The sequence below is a fragment of the Sphaeramia orbicularis genome, chromosome 12 (genome assembly GCF_902148855.1).
Source record: "Sphaeramia orbicularis chromosome 12, fSphaOr1.1, whole genome shotgun sequence".
In the NCBI taxonomy this organism is placed as follows: domain Eukaryota; kingdom Metazoa; phylum Chordata; class Actinopteri; order Kurtiformes; family Apogonidae; genus Sphaeramia; species Sphaeramia orbicularis.
Genome location: NC_043968.1, coordinates 14795033 through 14820234, shown reverse-complemented (window position 1 = coordinate 14820234; position 25202 = coordinate 14795033). Strand labels below are relative to the sequence as shown.

At 39.9% G+C, this 25202-nt stretch overlaps 2 protein-coding genes across 4 annotated transcripts in view; one reads left to right on the top strand and one right to left on the bottom strand.

The window, feature by feature from the left end:
• The window catches only part of egfl7 (EGF-like-domain, multiple 7), a 12147-nt gene extending 3743 nt beyond the window's left edge, over positions 1-8404 (top strand). For 2 of the 3 annotated variants that reach the window (XM_030149537.1, XM_030149538.1), the window contains exons 3-9: positions 356-478; positions 1444-1556; positions 2083-2178; positions 2262-2447; positions 4860-4936; positions 6283-6445; positions 7707-8189. In XM_030149537.1, the coding sequence (XP_030005397.1) occupies positions 356-478; positions 1444-1556; positions 2083-2178; positions 2262-2447; positions 4860-4936; positions 6283-6445; positions 7707-7726 (778 nt within the window). In that variant the 3' untranslated portion in view covers positions 7727-8189. Of the gene's footprint in view, positions 1-355; positions 479-1443; positions 1557-2082; positions 2179-2261; positions 2448-4859; positions 4937-6282; positions 6446-7706; positions 8190-8392 lie in introns of those variants that run through there. The other variant, XR_003936835.1, reaches the window with a different exon arrangement.
• On the bottom strand, positions 8394-25202 carry agpat2 (1-acylglycerol-3-phosphate O-acyltransferase 2 (lysophosphatidic acid acyltransferase, beta)). The gene is made up of 6 exons (XM_030149539.1): positions 24786-25202; positions 17633-17766; positions 13491-13666; positions 13205-13300; positions 11785-11857; positions 8394-11672 (listed from the first exon to the last, which is right to left on the bottom strand). Exons 1-6 carry the CDS (start codon positions 24959-24961, stop codon positions 11515-11517), a joined length of 813 nt encoding a protein of 270 aa, XP_030005399.1. The 5' UTR covers positions 24962-25202; the 3' UTR covers positions 8394-11514.

Genomic DNA, 25202 nt, shown 5'->3' with positions numbered 1-25202 from the left:
GACCAAAATAAACTGAAAGGCACGAGAAAGGTCAAGTGGAACCCAACAGGTCAAAGATCATGTCTTAACTCTGACACTTTCTAGAATGATTACACTGGGTCAGTCAGTAGCAATTAGCCTTCACGCCAACTTTTCTGTGACTAACACAGTCCCTTGAGGGTCTAATCTGGAGTATTTCAAGCTTTCTTAGTCAGAACAGGATCACTTAAGGCCTGAAAATGTTCAAATGTTTAAGAAATTACTCAACTCAGCTTAACTAACACTTTAAATGCTTTTCAAGCCAAAAGTGTATACTTCAGGTGACTTTCAATGTTGTCCCCTGTTTTTTTTTCCCTTCTGTTTTTCCTTTCTACAGGAGGAGAGTGTGTGGCCAAGCACTCAGTCACAACGTTGTCATGGCAACAGAGTCATACGTCCAGCCGGTGCACAAGCCCTACATCACCCTGTGTCAGGGGCATCGCCTCTGTAGCACTTACAAGTAAGACTGACTCTCAAACCCGGCAGCACAAAACACACTCATCACAAAAAAAAAAAACCAAAAAAAAAAAAAGTAAAACCTGCTTAGCAAGCACCAGCTGAACTGTGTGTCTGCCGTCGAGCATTTACTGGCGGGTGCAGGTCGTAACTGTCACATCAGTGCTCTAATTACAACAAGTTTGTTTCATTAAGGCGTAAACAATGTCTGACATGTTTTGGAGGGGAAAGGAGTAGAAGTGGATCATGTCATAAATAGATCTAGACTTTCTCCCACACACACATACATGTATAAATACACATCTTCCATAGAACTGGGTCATGGTGGCACATATTTGGGTGGAATCTAAATATCGAGTACTTTGTGTAACTACGGGAAATGAACTGCCTGCCCACAGAGACCGCAGTTGTGTTTATTTTGGACTGCGTCTCCCTCCAAACTTACGCACTCCCATTCTCTCTCCAACTCTGATGCTCTCTTGCCCCCCTCCCCCCCTTACATTCCCTCCATTTTAATCTTTTTTTTTTTCTCTTTTAACTCTTACCTCGCCGTCAAAATATACTTCACCCTTTGGCTTTTTTTCATTCCTTTTTACCACAAAATTTAATGCACTTTGACAGCTACAGGCCTCATAGTTGCTGTTTGCAGTTTGCTCCTTTAGCTTTCACAAAATACATTCCTGTACCTCAGACGGCAGCAACCAGTGAAAATCTCAGACTTATGATCCGACTTTGCATCTCATCTACTTTCCCTCCCTCCGTTCCTATCTCGTCTCTGACACACTCTTGGAAGTCAGCAGTCCGTGGTTTCAATATTCCACCAAATTCCCATTTTCTCATCTCGCAGTCTGACACATCAAGGAGAAAACCGAGCCGGCTGAACCACGCTTAAAAAATGGGGGCGATGACAACATTATTAATAAGCAGGATTCCCTCTTAACTGTGGGTGTCTGTGTTTTGTCTCTACAGGACTGTGTATTCGGTGGCGTACAGGCAGGTGAGCAGAGTGGTGCCTCCTTCGCATTTTTACCCAGAGTGCTGCCCGGGTTGGCGGAGATTTCACTCTCAAAACTGCAACCAAGGTAAGCTGAAATAAATCTCACCCTTCATTTTACACTCCCCTTATTGGTAAGTATTTACCCCTAACATAAATGGTAAATTACAGCATATTACCCCTGGCAAAAACAGAGAAATTACAGCTGAAGTTATAACTAGGTTTGATTTGTGATAACTTAATAGCAAGGAAAATAGGACGTTCTTAGAAACATCACCCAACAATTAAAGTTACAATGTCTAGTTGACTAGGGCTTATGGGCAATATCCTCCTGAGATGCATTTTTACCCTTTTTAGTGGACATGAGATTCACAGCTTTACTAAAAAAAAAAAAAGCTGCCCACTGCAAATGAAAAGAAAAAATGTACCTGAAAAAACTGTTTGCAATCAATTATTTAATGTAAAAAAGCCAAAACTTTTACCTTCCTGGGTCTCATGAGGATACTACCCAGCCATATACTATATTTCCCTGGTAAATATTTAGGATTTAGGGGTCTGTAGAAGGGAAGATTACTGAAATATCTGCTCCCATGTATTAAATGTGTCTGTCATAGCTGTGTGTGGACAAGCCTGTGTGAACGGAGGTACCTGCTTAAAACCCAACCAGTGCGCTTGCCTGCTAGGCTGGACAGGACTCCAGTGTCAAACAGGTATTCACAGAAACAAACACTCACACATCTACATTCTCGTGCGTGTTTTGAAACTGTACTTTCACGTCTTTCCTCTGTGTCAGATGTGGACGAGTGCAGTGAGCGGCGGCCGTGCGCCCAGGAGTGTGTGAACACAGCTGGCAGCTATCGTTGTACGTGCAGGGACGGCTTCAGGCTCGCAGGAGACGGCCGTTCCTGTCAAAGCCTTCCTCCTCCTCCTCCTCCTCCCTCTTCCACCCAGGCTACAGTGGGTGGTCACACTGATGCGGGTAAATGCGCAGCACAGAAATGTAGTATATGTCTGCGTTTGTTCATACAGTATAATTTTTGTCTTGCAGCTAAGTGTCTGGAGTACAGACAGAAGACAGGAACACAGCCAGCTTTGCGGCCCATTATTACTTTTGGTACGCGCTATGCCACTCTCAACTCGTACCGTGAGTAATAATGCACTGCGACTGGTGCTGACTCCAGACAGATGTCTAGCGGTCTGGCCTTGTGTGGTGCGACTGGGACTGGTTGGATTTTGATAATGACTCCTACGGGTCCTATGAGCAAGGCAAACATCTGATTGCAATAGAGCTCCCATGCTAATAGAGACCTGTTTCTATCCTGCACACTCCATTACTTGCCTAAAATTGTTGCTGTAAAAAAAAAAAAAATTGATTTTCATTTGTGTGTGCCTCCTGTATCTTAGCAACAAAACACCCCCCCCCCCCCTCCTCCTCATGTCTCAAGTGTTTGTGTTAACCCTGGGACACTTTTTTATATTCCTATTTTATGTCAGGTTTATTGTTCACTTGGGAATGTGTGCATCATTTAAGAAGACTTACCTTCTCACAAAATCTGTCCTCTTGTGGGGATTTTAGTGAGTCAGCGAAGTGTACATCTACATGTTCAAGTAATGTTTGGAAAAAGAAATATCTTAGTGTAAATCTGAGTTTGGCCCCTGCTCCAAACTCCTCCCTATTAACTCATAAAGACCCAACGCTACTTTTCTGTTAGTTCCTAAATGGATTTTTCTCTATATTTAACCTTTCTTCAGTGATTTATCACAGTTTATTATTATATTATCCTCTTTATTTTGCATTTTTTTTTCAGTGAAAATAATGTATTTTCCTGTATTTAATTCACTGGCCATGTAGATGTTCATTAAAGCTCACAGTAAAGTTCAGGGTTATATCATAAACAGAGAAAACTGAAGAAAAAAGGACTTTTTCACAAAAATCTATCATTACACTGAACATAAATTAAATGTGTCCATCCACTGTCATTGATCCAACTCCATGGGTTTTACTGGTGCATCAATGTTGTAGAAGATGACAGTGTTTCCACGTTCACTACAGAGCCTCTGGTCATATCTGATGACCATGAAAAGATGACAAACTGCATTTTACACCAATTATTTCAATATATTAACAGGTTTAGTGGTTCAGAAGTTATTAAACATTTTACATCAGTAGATGGTTTTGGTTGCCAGTAGCTGTTTGGGTCTTAATGGGTTAATCACCTTTTTGCAGAGACAAAAAAAATCACATCAGCACAAAATGAAACTTCTCACACAGAATTAAACTATTGACTTCTTAACTTTACATAGTATGGATTTTGGTGGACCTTGCAAGTAGTACTGAATCAGCAAAGAAGAAGCAGAGAAGAAAAAAAAACCTTGAGGAAAACAGCCAAAAGATGACAGATCTCTGTCCTTAGTGGAAGTGACAGTGGGTTATTTGTTTGAGCGCGTTCAGTTTCGACTTGAGCTCTCACACACTTAAAATGCAAGGCCGGTGGAGATTTTTGTTTTGCTGCATTCCATTATCTGTTCATGCGAACACGTCAGAGGTATGCTGATGGAGATTACGAATATAAACACATTTCAAATGCTCTGATTGGTCCAAGAAGTTCGACCATCGCTCTGACCCTCTGCCAAAGCTGCCATGGAGGAGTTCTGGACCAGATTTCTGTCTCTCCATCTTCATCTTTTTTTTTTTTTCTTCCTCCCTTTTTTCATTCTGCTCTTGGCTGAGTCTTCTCATTCCAGCTTCATCAACCCTGTCTGCTGGGGGTCATCGCCAGTTCCCCCACTTCTCCTCCTCCTCTTCAGTCTGTTTCTCAACTCATACTTGTCTCAGTAATGGACCACATCTGGGAGAGATTGAGCCATTCTTAGCCTTGTCTGCCGAGAGCATAGAAAGAGAATAGAGGCTCCTGATTTTTTTGCATCCTGCTCCGAGGACCTGGACTGTTCTCGGTGACATGCTGGGTCACATCCAGTGCGCTTTTATTCCCCCTGTAAGCGACGACTCGTGTTCGCAGGGGGGGATGAAGGGGCGCTCGTCTATTTCTAGTGACCTCTCTTTCAGCTTGTGTATCAGCTTTTTTGGCCGTTCCCATATCTCTGATTCCCCCCTGTGCCCTAAATTCCCCCTGGCCTCCCTGCAGTTCTACAGACCTCTTCCCGGTTTGTATTCTAGAACCCTTGCAGTGGCTATGAATCATCCTAAGAGAGGGATTGATGAGAGCAGGATGCTTGAAAGAATCCTCTGAGATACAGACTTTAGATCTGAGGAAAGGGATTAAAAAACAACCATGTCTTTCAATCCATCTGTACCAACTTTACCTTTACTTCCATGAACTTGTTTTTATCACCAGTTTGATGAGTCTGTTTTTGTGTGGTTTTTGTGCAGATGAACGGTTCAACCTGGTGGAGAATGTGACAGAGGAAGTGCAGAGCCTGAGAAACAGAGTAGAGCTCCTGGAAAAGGTACCTGGGATGCCTCAAAACACATGAACGCAAATGTAAAACACACACATATAAACACACACATATAAAAGCCACCTACCCTGATACCACCCAGGTTCGCTCACCAGGAGCACCTCTCCTCCTCGTATGCTGGTAGAATATTAAAAAGTTGCTGTATATAGGGTTCCCACGGGGTCTTAAAAAGTCTTAAAAGTCTTTTTTTTCATACTTTATTTTTATCTCCATATTTTATGATAGACAAAATAAACCAAAAAATGACAGACCACAACAATTTGAGCATCCAGGTTCAAACTCCAGATAAACAAAATACACAGTTCAGGACAAATTAGGATAAGATTATACAGGTTCAAGGATTTCTTTGATTAACATACACATTCCATTTTTCCCCCAAATTTTTTTTTACATGTATCAGTAGTGAGTCTTAAAAAGAAGGTCAGTCTTTCTATGTCATAAATTTCATTCACAACAGTTGTCCAGTCCAGAAGTGTTGGGGGATTTTCGCACAACCATTTTCGAGTTATGGCTTTTTTTTTGCCCCTGCTAATAATATTAACAAAAGATATCGGTCAGATTTCCTCATCTCGTGTGGTAGGTTACCCAAGTAATTCATGATAAAATCAAATGGTAAGTCTGTTCCTATTATATTGTAGATTATCTTTATCACCAATGACCAGTAGGGTACAATCTTAGCACAGTCCCAAAAAATGTGAAAGACTTTTAAAAGTCTTGACTATACAGATCTGCATTTAATACCTTAAAAAGTCTTTAAAATGTATTAAATTTGATATGGTAGGTGTTAAGTTATGTTGGCATAAACTTGTTCGCTGTACTGTGTTTAAATGTAGGAAATGTCCAAGCTGCAAATAAAATAACTGTATTCTACAATTTCTATTGAAATTGGGAACCAGTTATCACTAACTTCGCAGCCCCCGGTGAGAAATGACTCAGAATGATGGGAATCAAGGCATTGGAGTAAATAAACATATTTTGCTGAATTCTAGGAGTCACAAATTTTTGCCAGTATGGCTGTGAATTAGGCATTAAATTCTCTTCTAAGTAGTCTTAAAAAGTCTTAAATTTAACTTGTAGAAGCCTGTAGGAACCCTGTATGTAATCCCCAGCTTTTCCAAAAGTAGCTAAAATCACAGATTATTTGAAATGCTGGACCTGCACAGTGGCTTTTGCACTTTTTCTCAGGGTTTTATTAGAATTCTGCCTCAGAGGTAAATAAAGAGTATGTAAAGATTAGCTTCAACATGAGGGAAATGATGCTCCAGGTTAGTCATTTAGTTATTTTCTGTTCCTAATTTCTTTCCTTTCTATTTCCTGTCTTTTCCTCTGTGCAGAAGCTGCAGCTGGCATTGGCTCCCTTCCACAGCTTTTTCCCTCTTTCTCTCGATGAAGGCCTGTCAGAGAAAACCACCTTGTTGTCCCACTCCTTCCAGCAGCTAGACCGCATCGACTCCCTGAGCGAGCAGATCGGCTTCCTGGAGGAGCGACTCGGGACATGTGAGTGACCGAAGGCTGACCTGAGACGAAAACAAAGTCCAATAGAAGTTTAGTTAAAGGACACTCGACAGTTTTTGTCCCTGGAAAGCAGCAACAGACTTGAGATTCTTCAGACTGATCAGACACCTAATAGAATGTCCAAAAGTAACAAATACTTAATGTAATAAAATCCGATTTATTAAAGCCATAAAATAAAAATCCAATTACATAATAAAATCTTCTGTCTGTAATATAATAATATTTGGCTGTGACTTTAAAATCAGGGCAGATCAGACTATGAGTGAAGGAATCAACTTTATTTTAAGATGCTATTATTCCAGTTATAATTGGAGCCAGCTTACATTTCAGTGACTCTCCAAATTCTCTCCATTGTATTATTATATAACAAATGATTATTTGGTTCACTAAATACTGCTCCCTGTAGTCGTACTCACTGGAGCAGAAAACTGATACACTGGGCAGTATAAAGTAGACGTCTGAAGGCAGCATCTCACTGTGTGTTTCCTCTAAATGTCAAAATATAAAATCAATGTCAAGAATTTTCTAAACTCCCCATTTTGCATACTCTGAGTTGACCCAAAGGATTTTTGTTGGTTGCAGGCATAAGATTTTATTACATTATGACCTTTATCACATTTGGTTTTATTGTGTTAAGGTCAATAATTACATGAAGGACGTGTAATCATAAAAGTTCAACAACAGTGGAAAATTCTGAAAATGTCAATTCCTAAAATGATGGAAGATGGGATAGTTAGGATGGTCGAGATGAGGGAATTTTAATGGATTGTGATTAAAAGAACAAAAATTCTTTAACAGGAATAATGGTATTTTTCTGTGAATTTTACATATCGCTAGTTTCGATGCAGTTTAATGTTATTGAATACATAAAAGTTGCATTTGTGTTTGCTTTTTAGACGTAAATTACATCAGACAGAGCTCATATAAATGTATTATTCAATGAAAATGCCAATACTGAAAATGATGTGGAAATAGTGTTGGAAATACGACATTTCTGATAGTGAAAACCAGCTGCTTATACAGATGAATGGAGATGATTTTGACAATTATGCAATATCATTGTGGTTAGCTCCAATAATTGCAGTACGATAGTTATATAATAATTGTGACAGGTATTGGAACAATGAATCAACAATCAAACTGTCCGTTCTCTGTACTTGCTACCACTATGTATACAACAGATTTCAATCCTCACACAAAAACGGTACATTGCAGTAACCCTCTTACATCTCCTTTCCTGCAGGTTCTTGCCAGGAGAATTAACCGCTGAACGAGGCCCAAATCATTTCAGAGACATCTCCTATCAAGTACATGACAGACTCTACGCTGGCGTGTGTACTTCTTATGCTGTGACACACTCATCGCACAAATCTGTGATTTTTTTTTTTCCCTCCACCATTCCCAAAAGGTTCATTTTCTTCTCTTGTTGAATCACTGTCAAAATCTTAATTTTTTTTCTGTAACAATACCTGAGGCAGGGTTCGTTTTGCTATTACATCATCCCTAAATCTGAAACAAACCCCCAGAGGGTCAAAGGTCAAATAAGCCACTTTGTTTTTCTTGTGTGTTTTACATCGGTGCAGCTGTGTCCTCTGTCTGAGCCCCAGGGCAGACGTGGACATCTGTATTTATCTATTTAAATTATGATTACTTGTAGTTATTTCTCAATGCGCCAATAGACATTTTTACCTAGTTTTGTAACATTTTGTAATAAAAAACCTCAATCGGAAATGCCTGGTGTCTCACTGATATAAAGTGATTGCTGAATAATCCTCCCCGATGTACGAGAGGAGCAAATTTTCCATAAGATGAGTCTGCAAAGTTAACACAACACTGAACAACTCCTGTTGATCCCTGTTATACATGGACAGTATGTGCTTTATTAAAAATCAGAGGAAGAAAAGAGCAGGCATTGTGGCGCACAACCAGGTAAGAAAAAGAGAATTTATTTGTATGTATTCTTTTGCAAGGCATTCACGTTTACCCAGAATAGGTGAAATCAAGAATACTACATCATCAATATTAACTAGATAGTATAATGGGCGTATACCATGTGTGCATATGTACACACATATGGAGGGACCACACACGTACAAGGCTCTGTAGGATGTCAGCTGTGTTTCTCATATCCATCTAAAGCTACCACCTATTACACTTTTAATAGCTTTGGTGAAAATCAGTCCATTTTTTTTCAATTATTCCACCCAAACTCAGCAGGAAAAGTGCTTTATTAAGGTTCACGATGCTTTGAATTTTTCCTTTTACGGTCGGTTTTATTTCGTAAACAAGAGCCCAGAAATCAACCAGCAGGACTGTTGTTGCAGAGCCACCGGATGGAACTCATGACACAACGCTTACAAATCAGACATCTGTATTACAAAAGAACTGAGAAATGAACTGGAAATAGATGGATAAAACACTCATTTAGCAAAATGTATAATATACTTTAATTCATATTTTGGAAGAAACCAATTTGGAAGTTACTTTTTAACATTCAAGCCACTTGCTGCAAAGGCAAAATTAAATTTTTTTGAACAGACAGGAGAAAAATTCAATATATATTAAAATTTAAAAAGGAAAAAATTAGATAATTTATATTAGTAGGGGCTTGTATTTCACACTATAAATGACCAATATATGTTTGAAGCCCAGAGTAGGTTCAAGTACTGTCGCACTCATCTATGAACAGCAGTTTACAGACATCAGACCGATGTGTTAATTCTTTGTGCAGAACAAGTCAGTCTGAGTATCAATGTACTGTAAAATTTTATGCGCAAATAAATACGTCTGAATTTGATGACAACTGTATACACGGCAACATCCCATTTTAGAGACCAGTGTGTAGGATTTAGGAGGATCTACACAAATCAAATATTCGTCATCGTATTGAAAGTAGTTGCTAATGGGCTGAGAATGAGAATGAGGATGAGCCCTCTGTATTTACATAGTGAGCAGAGTCCTCGTATTGTGTTGCTTGATGCCACATTGCCTACCAGGTCTGCCATTTCATCATCAACATTGGCTCTAAAGAAGGCCTTTCACATTTTTTACATCAACTATGGGCTCTCTTACCCTCACTCACCAACAGCAACCTCCGACCTCACCACTTAATGCCAATAAATCCCACACACTGGTCCATTAATACAGTAACTTAAAATAAAATAAAATAAAAATAAAATCAGTAAGATGCATTAGTAGTACACAGGTATCCTGAATGCGGAAATACATTCTCCGATGGTGTTGGATGAGCCGAGTCAGTTTGAAAACAAGTAAAGGCAGTGAATACCATGAAATGTAAGACCTGGGTGTGAAATAAAAACAGGTAAATCAGTTCTATCTGGTTAGAGGTCATTGTCAGTACGTACATAAAAATAAAAACTAACAAAAGTATAACTATCTGCATAATCCAAAGTGCAACAACAACAACAACAAATCAATCTTTTAAGGCCAAAATTTCCATACTTTGTACAAGATCAAATACTAATGACTGAATCACAGTAATGTTAGCCAGTTTCGTTACTTGAAATAGGGATGACCATTCACATTTCCAATCAGCGAGTACATTAAAGTAAATAGACTTGAGTATTATTGGTTTTTAGTAATTAGTACATTTGTAAGGTAATCAGAACAGATAAAAAAAGAAAAACAATGTCAGTCTAACAGAAGCAGAAATCATTTGTACAACTTTACAAGTTTAACCCTCCATCCTACAGCTGAGAACTACTTTAGATACTGGGGTTACGTGAAATCTGTCGGTGGATGACTCATTAAGCAGGTCATTCTAAGATAACAATGGGTTTACATCGGAAACTTCCCAAAAAACACTTTTGTCTTGGCACAGCAGGAAGCTTTGCACTTTGGAACAGTAATGCTAAAAGAGCTGGACATTGCACTTTATGAAATCACCTTTTTGACACGTCTTGGATAGGTTCACTTGTGAATCCATTCCGAGGAGCGAAAAACTGTGAGCACGTTTTTTTTTTTCCCTCCTTAAAAACAACAAAAACAAGATCGTCCGATGCAGAAATAAATAGAGCAAATATACAGAATACAGCAAGAAGACATTTGCTCGTAGCTGAAAGCAGATTACTTCTAATCTTTTGGAGAGACAAACTGAAAGAATGCACAATGATACACCAACAATGCACAACACTGAAAACTGATCAGTCCACTTAAAAGTCCATTAATTCAGTACAGATGGGTGCTATTGTTATACACTGTGTCTTGTAACCTTGAATTCCTTGCTGTTTGACATCATGGAGTATGTCATGGAGCTATTGGTCATAGTTTTGTGAAGCCAATATGGATACAGAGTTTAATTCATTGCGACCAAAACTGAGAAATCAGTGTCGCCTCCACACACTCCGTACTGCATGTGGAGACCCCGCTCCTTTTGTCTTTAGGCAAGAGACTGGAATGCAAAAAGGGAAAGAGCACACTGAAAGGAAAGGAAGGAAGGAGATGGGGTAGGCCACTTTGAATGTGTGTGTAAGCATCCAAAGATAACTAAAACAAAGCCAGCATGAGAAGAACACATAAATATCCACAGACATTTATGAACAGAAGAGAGAGAAAATGCCATGGTTTATCTTCCAAACAGAAGGCAGAAGGAAAAAAAAGCAGAGAAGGCCAAAAAAAGTACAAAAAAAAAAAAAAAGAACAACAACAAAGTAAGACAACAACAAAGCCAACGGCTTCCAAAGCAAGGATGAAGGTGGACAAAGCCATCCAAAAGGCATGCATGAAGAACAACACACATCCGTACTGTTCGGCTTGCCGTCCGTCACTCCGCTCACGGCGTGCAGAGCAGTGCTACTGCAGGTGCTGCTGCAGACACAGTGAGGGTCGGGACTGACTGTGCTGTGTGGTCAGGCCAGAGGCGGACTGGACCAGGCGTCAACTAGACAAGAAGAGATATCATGACAAGAGACCTGTGTCATGTTGTTTCCTGGCCAGGTAATGGGACAACCTGGGGGCTGCGGGGAGGTCTAGGGGAGGAATGGGTCTCAGACAGGGACATTGGAGAAAAAGAGGATGAGTACGATGAGTGTTCAGTGGCTCAAAGGCCCGTTGCTCTGGGTCACGGAGTCAGAGATGCCCAGGAAGGCCAAGCGCATCAGGTCGAAGGATTTGTCACAAAGGGATGACACGTCGTCTGACGTCATGCCCTTCGTCTCAATCTTTGGGAGGATCTTCAATCTGATGGTCCCTGAAGAGGCACAAAACTTCATTGTCAGACATCTCATGCAACCCAAAGTACATTTGCATGAGTCATATTCACTGAAAAATGAAGAAAATTGGGAATAGTCAAACTGAGTTACCTGATTTGAACTGCTTTTCTTTCCGTAGATAGAAGTTGCTGTAGGAGGAGAACACAACAGGTATGATGGGAACCTGGAAAACAGAAGAGGAAGCAATAGAGCCCAAAGAGCAAAGACTTATTAACCTCATCTGACTGTTTTGTTACATTTGAGCACAACAAAATCTGAAAAACAGACTGAAACGCTCGTCAGAACAAATATATCACACTCATGCACTCCAAATCAGCACGACACAAGTGATCTCCATCTCCTCTGCAGCTAATAGAGGCCGAGTGGCTCTCTCGAGGCCCCAAGTGGCCCTTCAACAGGACTGGCTGAGCCAAACGTGGCTCCCCCTGGGGGCTGTCCTGCTTCCACTCAATCTGGTCGGCTGGGTACAAAGGAAGAGGCTGCACTATAACTCAGCAGAAGCACACAGAGATAGAAATAGTCTATGTCCACACAGAAATAGTCTCATGTGTAAAGAACAGCCAACAGGAAAAGCCAAAACACTGATTCTATTTATTCTCCAGACAGCAAATAAAACCCATTCCTCCACCTCACGCCAACACACACACAATAAAGTTCTCCTAATTACATCAAATACTATTTGTGTAACATAACAAGCAGGGTTAGAGTCTGCACAGGTACTGTTTGTTGCTAATTAGGAGCAGCAGGGTTTTATTTTTGTAAACTCTCAGCTCCAGTGCCTAACGGACTCAAACTGATATCAATCTTTAACAGCAAGTAACCAAAAAAAAAAAAAAAAGAAAAGAAATGAGCTCATACATACAAGCACACACACCACAATGTTTTTTTTCGCCTGCAGTGGACCGAGTCGTGGTTTCTGGCCAGAATTCAATCAACAAAAATGTTTTTTTTAATTCATTCCACCTGCTTGAACTGCGAGTCTATGCTACGAGTCAGCAGCTCGAGGAAAGAGACCTCCCACCTGCACGCATGTGAGTCGACTTCAGCAATTAGCCCCTCCCTCACTTCAGTAATGTAGCATGAGGAGCTGTGTCATAAAAATCTCCACATGACATAATGCAAGTGGACTTCAATTCTCAGTGAAAGCTGACTTAACTATTCTGCCTACTTTCTTGCAAATAAATGTGCCTGATTCAGTCTGATCATGCATGCCATCATTTGCACATACAGTAAGGTTAAATCATGAGGTTATGAACTATTTAAGGTTGCTAGCTCCCCCATGTGTCTAAAGTCAGCACAGTGCCGGCAACATGACCCCAGGCACTGTTAGCAAACAGGAAAGAGCTGGAATATAGCCAGTGTCTTCAGCACCATTTTACCAGCAGGACTAATTGAATAAATCACAACGGCAGAATATGAGAAGCTGACTTAAAACGTGTAATGTATATTGTAGGACTGTCTTCACTCATTCTATTCTGTATATAGTAACAAAAAAAGGTAAAAGTCTCACTTGCGCCTGCACTGCCAGATGGAAAGCGCCTTTTTTGAAGGGCAGCAGGTCACCTCTCTGGTTCCGCGTACCTTCTGGGAACACCCACAGACGAATCTACGGAGGTCAAAAAGTAAGGATTATCCCACATGATGCACAAAAAAAGCCCACGAGTCAAACTAAAGTGACTTATAGTGTACCTTTTTATACTATTCCGTGGATACAAAAAGTGTAATAATAAAAACAGGCCTTGTCTCTCACCACTTGACAAAATGTGCGATGTCTGCTGATAAGTGCTGCAGATTACCTGGTCGTCCAACATGGTTTTGGCAGCTTCAGCCATGACACTTTTGGCATCGCTCGTCTTCTTGCGGTTGATAAAGACGATGCCGCCCAGCCAGCAGATGAGGCCGACTGTGCCAGCGTAGATCAGCTCCTTCTTGGCGATCATGGTGCAGCGGTCCGGTAAGATCTCCATCAGGCCTAGGGGGAAACAGAGAAGCAATCATTGGTTAGAGCCTGAAAAAAAATACCCAACAGAAACAAACTAATATTAATTGCATCTAATTAATAGTTTGGGAAGAGCTTTGCTATTTCTATGTGATAGTAATAATGCAGTGACAGTATAATGAAAAATAACAAATATGCAGATGTTCATAGATAGGAAATCGAAGTGTGTTTATTAAGGTGGAAAACAGCAGAAGATCTGTCTTTATCGAGGCAGGAAAAACAAAGCAGAGCAAAGGGAAGCAAAAACTAATAGAAAAGAGTGCATGAACCCAGCTGTAGCACTAGATGTGATAACATCAGCTCTAGGATGAGCAGCTATAAATGGCTGGGTGTAGCAGTCGGCATAGCAACTTGGACGCCAAATCAGACTCATGCCGAGTTTTCTCAGCGCTAATTAGATGCCTCGCTCTTCCCCTGCTGTCACTACCCTGGCCTCGAGCCTGCCCTCATCACTCACTGGCCCTGAAAAACAGTCTCTCCTGGGCACTGATGGAGAGAAAACATACCCCTGATAAATTAGTGTACCACAGCACTGAGATTTAAGGTGCTGAGGACTGGCTATGTTAAAAAAAAAACAGGTCCACTCTTCCAAAATACAAAGCAACAAAGATAGAAACAACAATTTTCTGTCCTATTTATGGGATTTTATATGGATCCTAACATTCAAAGTATTAAAGTGTATCTGTAGTGGTCATACTTACGACATTGATTGTGGTTTGTGTATTACTTATAAGCAACTGAGGCACAAGTTCAGTAAAAAAATAAAATCACCATAAATGAACCACACAAGCCCTTTTAATTATGTGAATTATGGGCGGGGGCAGAACCTATGGGGAACAGCCATTGCCGGCCAGAAGTGACGTAGCATCATTGATTCCGGGTGATCAACTGCGACATTGAGTTGAAAGCATGTGTTCACGCTTGTTTGTGCATTTGTAAGCTTTGCACTCCGCCATCGTACTAAAGACGGAGTCCTGGAACAGTTCATGACGGAGGCAACATGTTGCTGACCATGACTGACTGACAAAGCAGTGACGTGGTACTGACACGTACTTGACAACGGGCTATAACGCAAGTTACCTGATGAAACCACTAGAATTATACGTGGTCTTTTGAAATCACATTAGATAGCAATGAAAATTCACTACAGGTATCCTTTAAATATACCTCTCGGTTTCAGGTCAGGGCATCAAATATCTGACAGGACTTCTTTTCATGTTTTGACACACACTTCTGTGAGCAGTACATGATGACTGAAGCAGGTCAGGACCATCTATCTATCAAACCTACAGTAAAACATATTCAGGTCACCAGCTTCATCCTTGCTGCCTAAGTTTGGAGTGACAGTTTCCTGTATCATGATGTCAGTGAGCTCATTCAGGTCAGCAACTAGCGCACTAAAATCAGTCCTGTGTTTCCAGCTTCAGCTTTTTGACTCTTTGTTAGTGTTGACCCTTAACTCTTAATTTTTGTCATCAGTTTCCTCATGTTCTGCCTGTATTTCAGCGGCCTGTGTCTGAGGTTGCGTCGTGTTAGCGACCATCCTCCAGGAACATGACAGATGCACGGCTGCGCTCTGTGGTCAGACAGGTGTCTGAGCAGTGGGTGTAAGATGGGCTGTCAGCACAAGAGTCATCAAACTCCAAAGGTGATTCAATTAAAGAGTCCTTCATCTCTATGATGTCAAAAGTATGTGTCCAAGTCCTCATCAAATTAGACACCGTCTCAAGTGAGCGACTAATGAGCTAGTCGTGACCTTTTACGGCAAATGACATTGCCCCATTTCTGCCTTGACTGATTCAATTACAATTCACCTGTCGACAATTCAACTGTGCAGTGATTCTCAGTATCTTTCATTTTTCTATATTACTGCACATGGTTGACAAGCAATGCAGAAAACTGAGTTCCCTTTTATTTAGAAAGTGCTTTAAAAAAAAAAAAAAACAACAACATAAAAATCTATAATATAAGACCTGCATCTTTTCAATACCAGTGTCTGTGTGACCTACATAAGCATTACAAAAAACAAAATATAAAGACATTTGCAGAGTAGAGCTGTAGAGCTTCCCTGGTTTGATTACATTAGGATTCTGGCCATCACAATTCATCTCTGAAATTAAAAATGCCAACCCTGGTTCCATAGTAGTCATTACTTTGAGTTCAGTTCAATTGTCATCCAGTTTCTAATGAAGTCAAACATTGTTTATTTCTTCCTGTCAGTGTTTTTCTTGGGCTGACAGATGGATTATTCTGCCTTTTCCTGCTCCAAACTATGGTTATTTTATTCGACTTTAAAACTCCCCTACCCACTGACCTCTACTTAATACATATCTTTTTTATTTTCTGTGATCATGTAACCGATTGGGCTACTGTGACAGCTCCAACACCTGTCTAACTCTAAAAAACTCTGATGTGGACACTGTCCTGCAGAGACTCGCCTCGCCAGGTTTACATGAAGAGCAGCAGAAAATGAGTAATTCTTGTTCGTTCCACCGAGCAGGTGCAACTTGTCCATTTTATCTGCTCCACATAAACCAGTGAGGGAATTCAGAAGCTGCCCTCATCATCTCCTGTGGTAGTCTGTCTGTATGCACCGTCATGCAGAGAAATGCTGTTTCCCAGCCAAAAATGTCAAAAACCTTCTTGAGTGAAACAGCTCAGGCTGACCTGCTTGAAGGCAGTACAGCTGAACCCAATCTTTGGAGTAAATGCACAACAGATATTATTAAAAAGTACATTATAAAAGGTTAAGGTTAAGACTGTTCTAAGGTTGCTGAGGATACATCATGTAGTGGTAAAGTCTTTTAAACAAATGATGCACAAATGTATTCAAATTATGTTGACATTTACCCAAATATGTCATTTTAAAGAGCTGACTTTCACTTTTAATACGTCTGAATAATGTAAGTTGTAGCTTTGCCCTTCCATTCTAAAAAGCTCAGAAGGACAATGACAGGGTACACTGACATGTAAACTTGCACAAAGTAAACCTGAAGGTCAGGGCTTTAGTGTCAGTGGGTTAAATTCTGATTCTAACATGTGGGAGTAAAGAGTATAAAAGGCATCACCAGTGTTTCCATTCAAGTGCACTACATATTTTAACAGAATGTTCAGAAAATCTATGAAATATATGCAAGTTTACCCCACTACAGTATTGCAATTATTATGGGCTGGTTCTTCCTCACCTTAGGGTTTATAACTTTGCCAGTCACCCAAACAAAAAGTCTGGACAGGGTAACATTGTCCAGGTCCTATCAAAGCCTTTGTACATCTCATCATACATGGTGGCATTTCACTGCAGTTTTCATCTAAAATGTCATTTATATTCTTCTATTAATTCAGTGAATATTGCCATATTTTTACTGGACCACAAAGGCAGACATACATAATTAGACACTAAATAATTCTCCATATTACCATTTTTTTCCCTCAAAGTTTCATTGTTTCCACAGAGGTATTTTTATTTGCAAACTGAAAATGCACTTAAAAAGAAAAAAATAGACGGATATGCACCAACTGTCTTAACAGTGGGTACAAACTACAATATATCTGCTAGCTGGATAGAAAATAACATCAAACAGTTGGAGAGTGTAGTGTCATTACAATAAATCTGGTCAAACATCGGTTTTGGCCAATATCAGCTACCTGCATACAAGATGTCATTTCACCTTGGGCAGTGGAAGACACAGTATTTGTTTATCATGTTATATTAAAGGTTGGATCATTAATTTGCAAGACTGAATTAGCGCTCATTCAAAGACAGTGTGATGAAGGTATATTAAAAGAAAATTTCTTTGTTTTCCTGGCACAAATGGACAGATAAATGACAACAAAAACAAATAATATAATAACACTGGTATCAGCTATCGGCAAATTACACATTTCAGTATCAGCATCAGCCAAGAATTTCACAATTTGTACATCAAACAGTACACCCACCCAATACGTCCAAGGAGCTCTGGTGGTTGGAGATGATGACGTAGGGTCCTTGTGTCTGCAGGTGCTCCCATCCGCTGACCTCGAATCGTAAACCCAGGAAGTACTTCACGTGTCGAACCAAGAAGCGGACAACCCTGAGGGGGAAAAGGTTCATTACAGTCATGAACGTGTACAGGTCACTGGACGTATTACAGCGTTAAGTTACTTATTATAAATACAAGCCAATCTGAAAAGCTTCAAGTATGAGCGGAATGTACATAGCCGCTAAATGTTTGGGTCTAATATTGCTCAGATATTGCAAGAGGACTTGTGTTTATGAGGCAAAATATCATCAAGACAGTCTTAAATCTACAAGACATCTGGTGGATTAACCAAGTGCAACATCTCCATTTGCTTTGTTTGTTTTGTGGTTAGTTAAAGGATCGCCTCTGGTTCTGTAATTACAATGCTCCAATAAGCTTTGAGGAGAATATCCCATCTGTTTTCCTCTGATATCAGAAAGAAAAGGAGCAACTGAAGGTACGACATCTCAGTGTAAACAGAGACAATCTGTGGTTAAGACGAGTCAAATTAAGTGAATGCATAGATTCATCCGACCATCATCTAGGAACGTAGGGAGCCACAGTACAGCAGTTTGTTATTCGGGTCAATATCAAATCAGTTGAAATGGGTGAGGTGAACTGTGATCAGGTACAAAATAAACATTATTCAACCTGATAAATAAAATATCCAGTGATAGTTGTCGGACAATTTACTGTTCAGAGTGCCGTTGACTCATGGTTTATCTTTCTTGAGTGATTAAAGTTGACCTTCGCAGACACAGAGATAATGTTTCTGAACTGAAGACATTTGCGACAAGACATATGACCTCTGCCTTGACTTGGAAAGGCTGTAATGTGACTAAACAACCTGCTACGACCTATGATCTACATCACAACTCGGTCATGTAGGGTGACGTTTTCTTATGTTGCACCAAACGGACAACTGCATCTTGGTTTGTCACTCAGGCAAACTTCCGGGAAAGACCGGACCAGGTAAAGCACAGGTCCACACTAGTAAACTGTGTGTATGTTTAAGTGGCAGAGAAAGCAATTATCAGGTTATGTGTTTTATGTGGTTTAAGGGTTGTTGAGGATGAATGGCATTTTCTGTTTTATTGTCCTTTATATCATATCAGAACTGTTATGTTTGAGAAAATTCAATATAAAAAGCCTAATTTGTTTTGGATGCCTGACGGGGATATGTTGAGTTGGTTATTTGAAATGAAATATAGCTATAGTCTGGCAAGATTTTTGGAGAGTGCATGGAAACTCAGATATAGAACTCTGTATTCCGAACTAAAATGACCTTGTTTGAAATAACTTTTGGTGGGATGAGTATATGCTTTATATGTTGGTCATTTTCCTGTTTTGAAGTCAATACAGAGGAAATTTGCCTAAGTAAAATTTACTCAAATTGAAAAAAATCTTTACTCTATTCAGATAACATTTGGTCCCTCTCTAGAAAGAATAAAGGTTACTCTTTGGGTAGAGCTCTCCTAACTCAATATAGAGCCAAATTTACTCAATATAGAGCCAAATTTACTCTTTTTGAGGAAAAAACTTTTGACTCTGGAAAAAATGCTCAGCAGTTTTTCCTGTGTAGTGTCTTATAAGCCTATATGGGCTGGGCACATAAATGTATGACACAAAATATTCATTCATTCATATCATGGTAATCTGACAACTTTTTGGCTAATTTCACAGGCTACCATACAACCTAAAAGTAGCACCAATATTGTATTATTATTGTACTTTTTGATATTTAAACTAATAAATCTGCCTCTAATTCAACTAATCATGAGTGTATGAGGCTGTTTGCCATTTCATGCCATTACCAGTACATCATCTAACAACCTGCCTCTTGTTCTTTTGGAGCAGTGTGGTAAGCCAGCAGTAAAATTATCATCCTTATTTCAGAATTGTAACGGATATAGCACAGGTAATGTTCCCATAGCCATAACACATTGTCCAAAACTGTGGCCTTTTTCAGGTAATGGTTCATGCAAAACTGGACCTATACTTTTGGAGAATAAACAAGGCTCTTTCCCTGTGCAACACACACAAACTCATGTATTTGGCTTCTGTTGCACCAACTTGAATGACCTTCCCTCGCAGGGAAAACAGCAGAGTCACTCTCCATCTTCTGTCTCAGCCAGATAAATCATGATCTCAAAAAATAAATAAATAAATAAATAAAAAGTACAGCATCCATTCTGCATCACCAAATCATATCCTCTCTCTCCCTGTTATTCTTTATGTTGTGGTCTTAAATTGCCCTCATTTTCTTAATAGTATACTCCACCGATAATTACTGTCTGTGACAACAAAGCTCACCTCACCTGGTTCTGCTTTGTTTTAAAGTTAGTAATCTAACTACTGAGGCTTAATTAATCTTTCATTGACCTAAACTTTACGCAAAGCCCTAACTGCCTACATTATACATTCAGCTACCTCCTCCTGAAAATAATGAAGGGAATAATTGGCTCCGAGATTAGTACCAACAGTGAACAGTGGAAGACAACAGTAATCACTGTTCTAATAATCATTTCCAATACTTAAAGAAGGAAAGAAACAAAGTGACTGAGGCTGCTGTAATGCTCGTGATAATCATACGACTGCGCAACCCATTAAATGGATGTCAATAGTCATTATTTATCCTGATGTCACAGTTAATAATCGTTTCCCCCTTTTGCAGAGGATAAATAGCTCGAGGAAAGCCTTTACTGGTCATTAACACTTTTAGAAAATAAACTGGACAAAAGGAGAGGGGAAATTCATGGGTTTATCTTGGCTGTTTTGGGTAAAGAAACTGATTTTTCACTAATAAACAAACGTCACACTTCACTTTCCTTCAGATGGTCCTGTAGAGTTTAGATATGGCTGAAACAACGGCTCATTAAATAACAGCTTACATCTGAGGATGCCCTGAGTGGTTACAGCTGACTGGAGCGCAAATAACATTAACGATTTGAAAGAAATTAAGGGGAAGCTTGCAACAATTTAGGTAAAAAGAAAAGTGCCTTCTCATGAATTATTTAAACAAACCCCTACATTAAATTTCCCCATAGTGGGATCAGTAAAGTCTTATCTTGTCTTAACACTTCTCTAAATATATACATTCCTATTGAGTGCAGTTGACTTAAGATGGTAAATATAACAATACATCTCTGCCTTTCACAAACTCAAAATGAGTTGCCTTCCTATTGGTATTAGATCAGTCAGTGATAGGGGAAACTATACAACACTACTGTAATATGTAGAGCATTCCTGGTTACTCTGGTCTGTTCAGCTCAGGTGTTGTTGTGTGCAGAGTTCTTTGACCTGAAAGTGTGATTGCTATCTGGCTGAGGTAACACTGAGCATGACTTCTATTTGAACAAAAAAAAAAAAAAAAAAAAAAAAAAAAAAAAAAAAAAAAAACAACAACAACAACAAGCCCCAGCGTGGTCTCAAATCTATTAAGTGTATGTTCTACAGCTGAGAAAAAATATTTAGAAAAGTTTATCTTGTGATGATTTGTGTAGAATTTAAGATGCTCACAAATGCATGCGCTGATCCATGCCATCATTTTCAGTATAAGAACGTCTGAAAATATGTGTGATCCTTTTTGCATTTATTTATGAATTGCAAATGTGAGTGAACTGATCGCCTGATAAGTCCGTATCAGGTCACATTTTTGTGTGGACTTTTGAGAGTCTTCACACACAGCTTCACACAGATCCACAAATGCATGCTGCATTTAAATGACAGTGGAAAACTAGGACATCTGAGCTTTCAGTATATTCATGCAATATTTCAAAGTGGGGGAGACCATTTCTAAATGTACCCCTTGAATAAACATATGCATTTCCCAACTATACATCAGCCGAAAATATAAACATTTGATACCAGGACTGAATTTATGTACTTGTGCCTGTGTGAAGGGCTTGGAAATCTAAATAATACACCTAATAGCCACTTCTCTACCAAATATCTTGCAGTGTAAACATCATATACATTAATATATGATGATTTCAGTACTCTAAAACTTTGGTTAAACCACACACATAACATGTCAAATGTTCCTGGAGTGGATGTTTCACAGAATGTGCATGATCTTCTAAAGTGGCCTCACCTGCAGTTTAGGGTTGGCACATGAAGACTGGGAGCTTTTGTCCTGTTTTTGGACCCAGCTCATTGCTGTGACACTTCAGTTTTCTCTGGGATTAAGCAATGTAGGTAAGTTAGAAAAAGAGAAAACAGAAACTTCTACAAACTTGTTTGTTCCATATGCCATCTTACTGTGTCACATGAAGCCAAATGTGGACATAAATGCTTCACCGATAATCTTAACACTGGAATACAGTCTTCAAGTTATCTGTCAACACAATGGTACAGTGATAACACACTTAACCTAGTGCAAAAGGCACTGGTTATGCAACAACTCTGTCAGTGCTGTAGCAATTGTAACATTGTTCAAGGGGAATGAAATGGCCTTGGCAGAATTCTTTTTATGGCCAATCTACTCAGCTTTTCTTTCACTTCATTTCATTGACAGACTCTAAATTAGTTAATATTAAACCTGTCCCTGTGTAGTGACATTTAGGATGTTCTGATTCCACTACTTGTTCTATGAAACCTGGCTGCTCTCAGATAAATTCGGGAAGCCTGACCTGGTGCCCCTAAAAACACTGTACGCACAAAGACTCAGGTGCTGAAGATCAGGAGGTTGCTCAAGACAGGTTGACAGTTTCAAGATTATTACGACATAGAGAAAGATTCATTCACTCAGAGAAGCTGGGACAAGACAAACTGTTGTTTCAGCTATAGGTTTTAAAAGGTCAGTCGCCCAGGTTTGACTGACAACATTTCTGCACCGTCAGAAACACTGGTACTGGGAATGTAAGAAGCCTTTACACAGTAAGGAACCTGAGCTCAAGCAATTGTGAGAGAAAACCAGCCTCTGTCCTTTAGCTGTTGTCATGAGATCCCGCCTCATAATTAATGCTGGATCTGCTGCCAATGGTAGCAAGATGTGACAGGCAAAACTGTCTTTTCCTTTTCTTGGTGTTGGAATTAAAGTTAATTTATAACAAATACACACACACAAAAAAAAGCATGAGCCAGGAAAATCACCAGAATATGAAAATACACACATTCTTTCTGCATCTCTTCCCTTTTCAAATCAAATTATTAAATATTCTGCAGAGGCAGATAACTTGACATTGTTTCCTGCCACAATGGAAAAGTGAAGCCAAAATATTCTGGTTATGGGAGATGCCATGTTTCCTCTGCAAGTTGAGTCGTGTTTGCAGAATCTCAACAGCAATCAATCACATCTTTAACTCCCTCTGAAAACATGCCAGCTGCAAAAAAAATCTTGCATTACATGGTAGATTTTCAACAGCCTGTTAACAGAATCATGAAGAAGAGCAGAAGTCCAGCACAATATACTGACAGATAGTTATAGAAGTTTTGTCCGATGACGTATCAAAACAATCACTTACTGAAGCTTTAATGGTAATTTGAGCTCTATTCTAATGACATGTGTACTATAAAGACCTGTTCTGGTACATGTTATTGTAACAGTGTTCCATTCAAGTCATCCAGTTCAGCTGTGAATCAAGTATATTCAAGCTCAGAATCCAGCCTTTGTGTGCTTGTCTGACAAGCAATGCTTGTGACAGACTGTGTGGTCATTGATGAATCATTGAGTTCTTTTTGCCAGCACTGGCGACTCTGTAAAATGTGCATCCAAAACTCTGTTCACACCAAGGTCTGACCCCAATTCTGTCACTTTGTAACAGTCAACAGGTCCAGATAACCTTTGAGCTGACTGAATGGCACACTGGTGCAACATGACACCACCACCATGGCTAATGTGACTGTGAAACAGTTATTCCTAGAGCAGTGAGGCATAAGCTTTGCTGTTGTAACGGACAGGGCTGCCGTCAGCAAATCGACGCCAAGCAAGAGGTGAGCTGTTCACAGCACCAAGGATGGGTCTAATAAACTATTCACTATCCAACTTCTAATCTAGACCTTACCATTTGGCATCTGTTTCGCTGATGTAATTACGAGGATGCAGTCATTTGTGTCCAGTCTAAATGGACATGACTTAACTCATCCTCTCTACAAAGTGGACACAGACACCAAAGATGCACCACAAGCAGGCGTCAGATGACCTGGTCAGTGGGTCATGTAGAACATAAGGGTAACTCTTCCAGTGGTGAAGTAAGGGGTCAACGTTACAGTAGTGTACTAGAGGAATGTTACTGACAGAAGCATTGTTTTAGACTGCAATACACTGAAAGCCATAAGGTATACACATTCCAGTCTTGGTAGAGGTGGCAATCTGGAATAAAAACGTAAATATTTGAACTTTTTTCAATATACACTTTTTATTTTTAGTGCTGCCAATGCTTTAATGCTGAGTTGCAAATTCAGAGTTCGAGTTGTGTGGCTAAACTCACGTTTGTTGCCACTTAGAGTAAAAGCATAGGAATGATTCAACCTGTATCATTTCCCCTCGTTTCAGCCCAAATGAGCAGCTCTAAAAGAAATCACACAGTAACCCTGTGTTTTAAGTCTGCCAACTTCTGGTATGTGTTCACCACAGCCTGCTAACGCCGTGGCATTTGATTGGAGGGAAGACGACAGACATTCCTGTTGAAAATAAGACCAAAATAATTACCGTTATCAAAGACTCGTGTTGTTTTCTCATGATGGTAAATAACATGATTAACAACGTGTCGTGACTTGGCTCAGCGAGCACTAAATATGGACGTAACGTTAAATGTTAGTTAGCATCCTCGCTTTCAGCTAACGTGTTTTCACTGCTTGTGTGTCAAGTGGGGCTAATGTTAGCATATGCATGATTAAATATGCATCAAGTTTTTATTTAAAGCCCCGTTTTGCATTGGGTTATTTGAATAGTGGTTGGGCTAAAGCTTACTGTTGTTGGACTAAAGCATGCCATTGACATAAACCAGTGTTAAAGCAAAAACGGTGATGTTTCTAGCAAACGTTATGATTGTTTAATATCAACTACGGCTGCTAGCCAGCTAGCTTGCTAACGGTGGCTAGCTGTCAGACGGCGCTGTGAGCTACATTTATTACGCAAGCAAACTCACCTCATATTTTCAATGTCTCTACCGCCGCTTTTCAGTATACACAGGGGAATTGCAACCAAGGCCAGTACCATCATCCAGGCGACGTAAAAGCACTTTTTGAAATAAAAAACAAACGTGCTGCTGGTCCACATCAGGAGTGGTATCAGCAGCAGCGGTACCATCCATAGCACAACCATAGCGATTCCACCGCTGAAAGTCAGTGCCAGCAATAACACACGCGGTGTGGATCAGGAAGCCTCTAACCCACTGACCCCGGCTACGGTGCAACAAAAAGAGGCTGCACCGCGACCCACACAAACATTACACACTCAGAAGTATTCCTAAAGGAACACCAGCGACGGTAATGCGTGTCCCTGGCTGACCAAAATGTACATGCATGTATCGCTGCTCATCTGTTGCTAAATGGCATCATGAGGT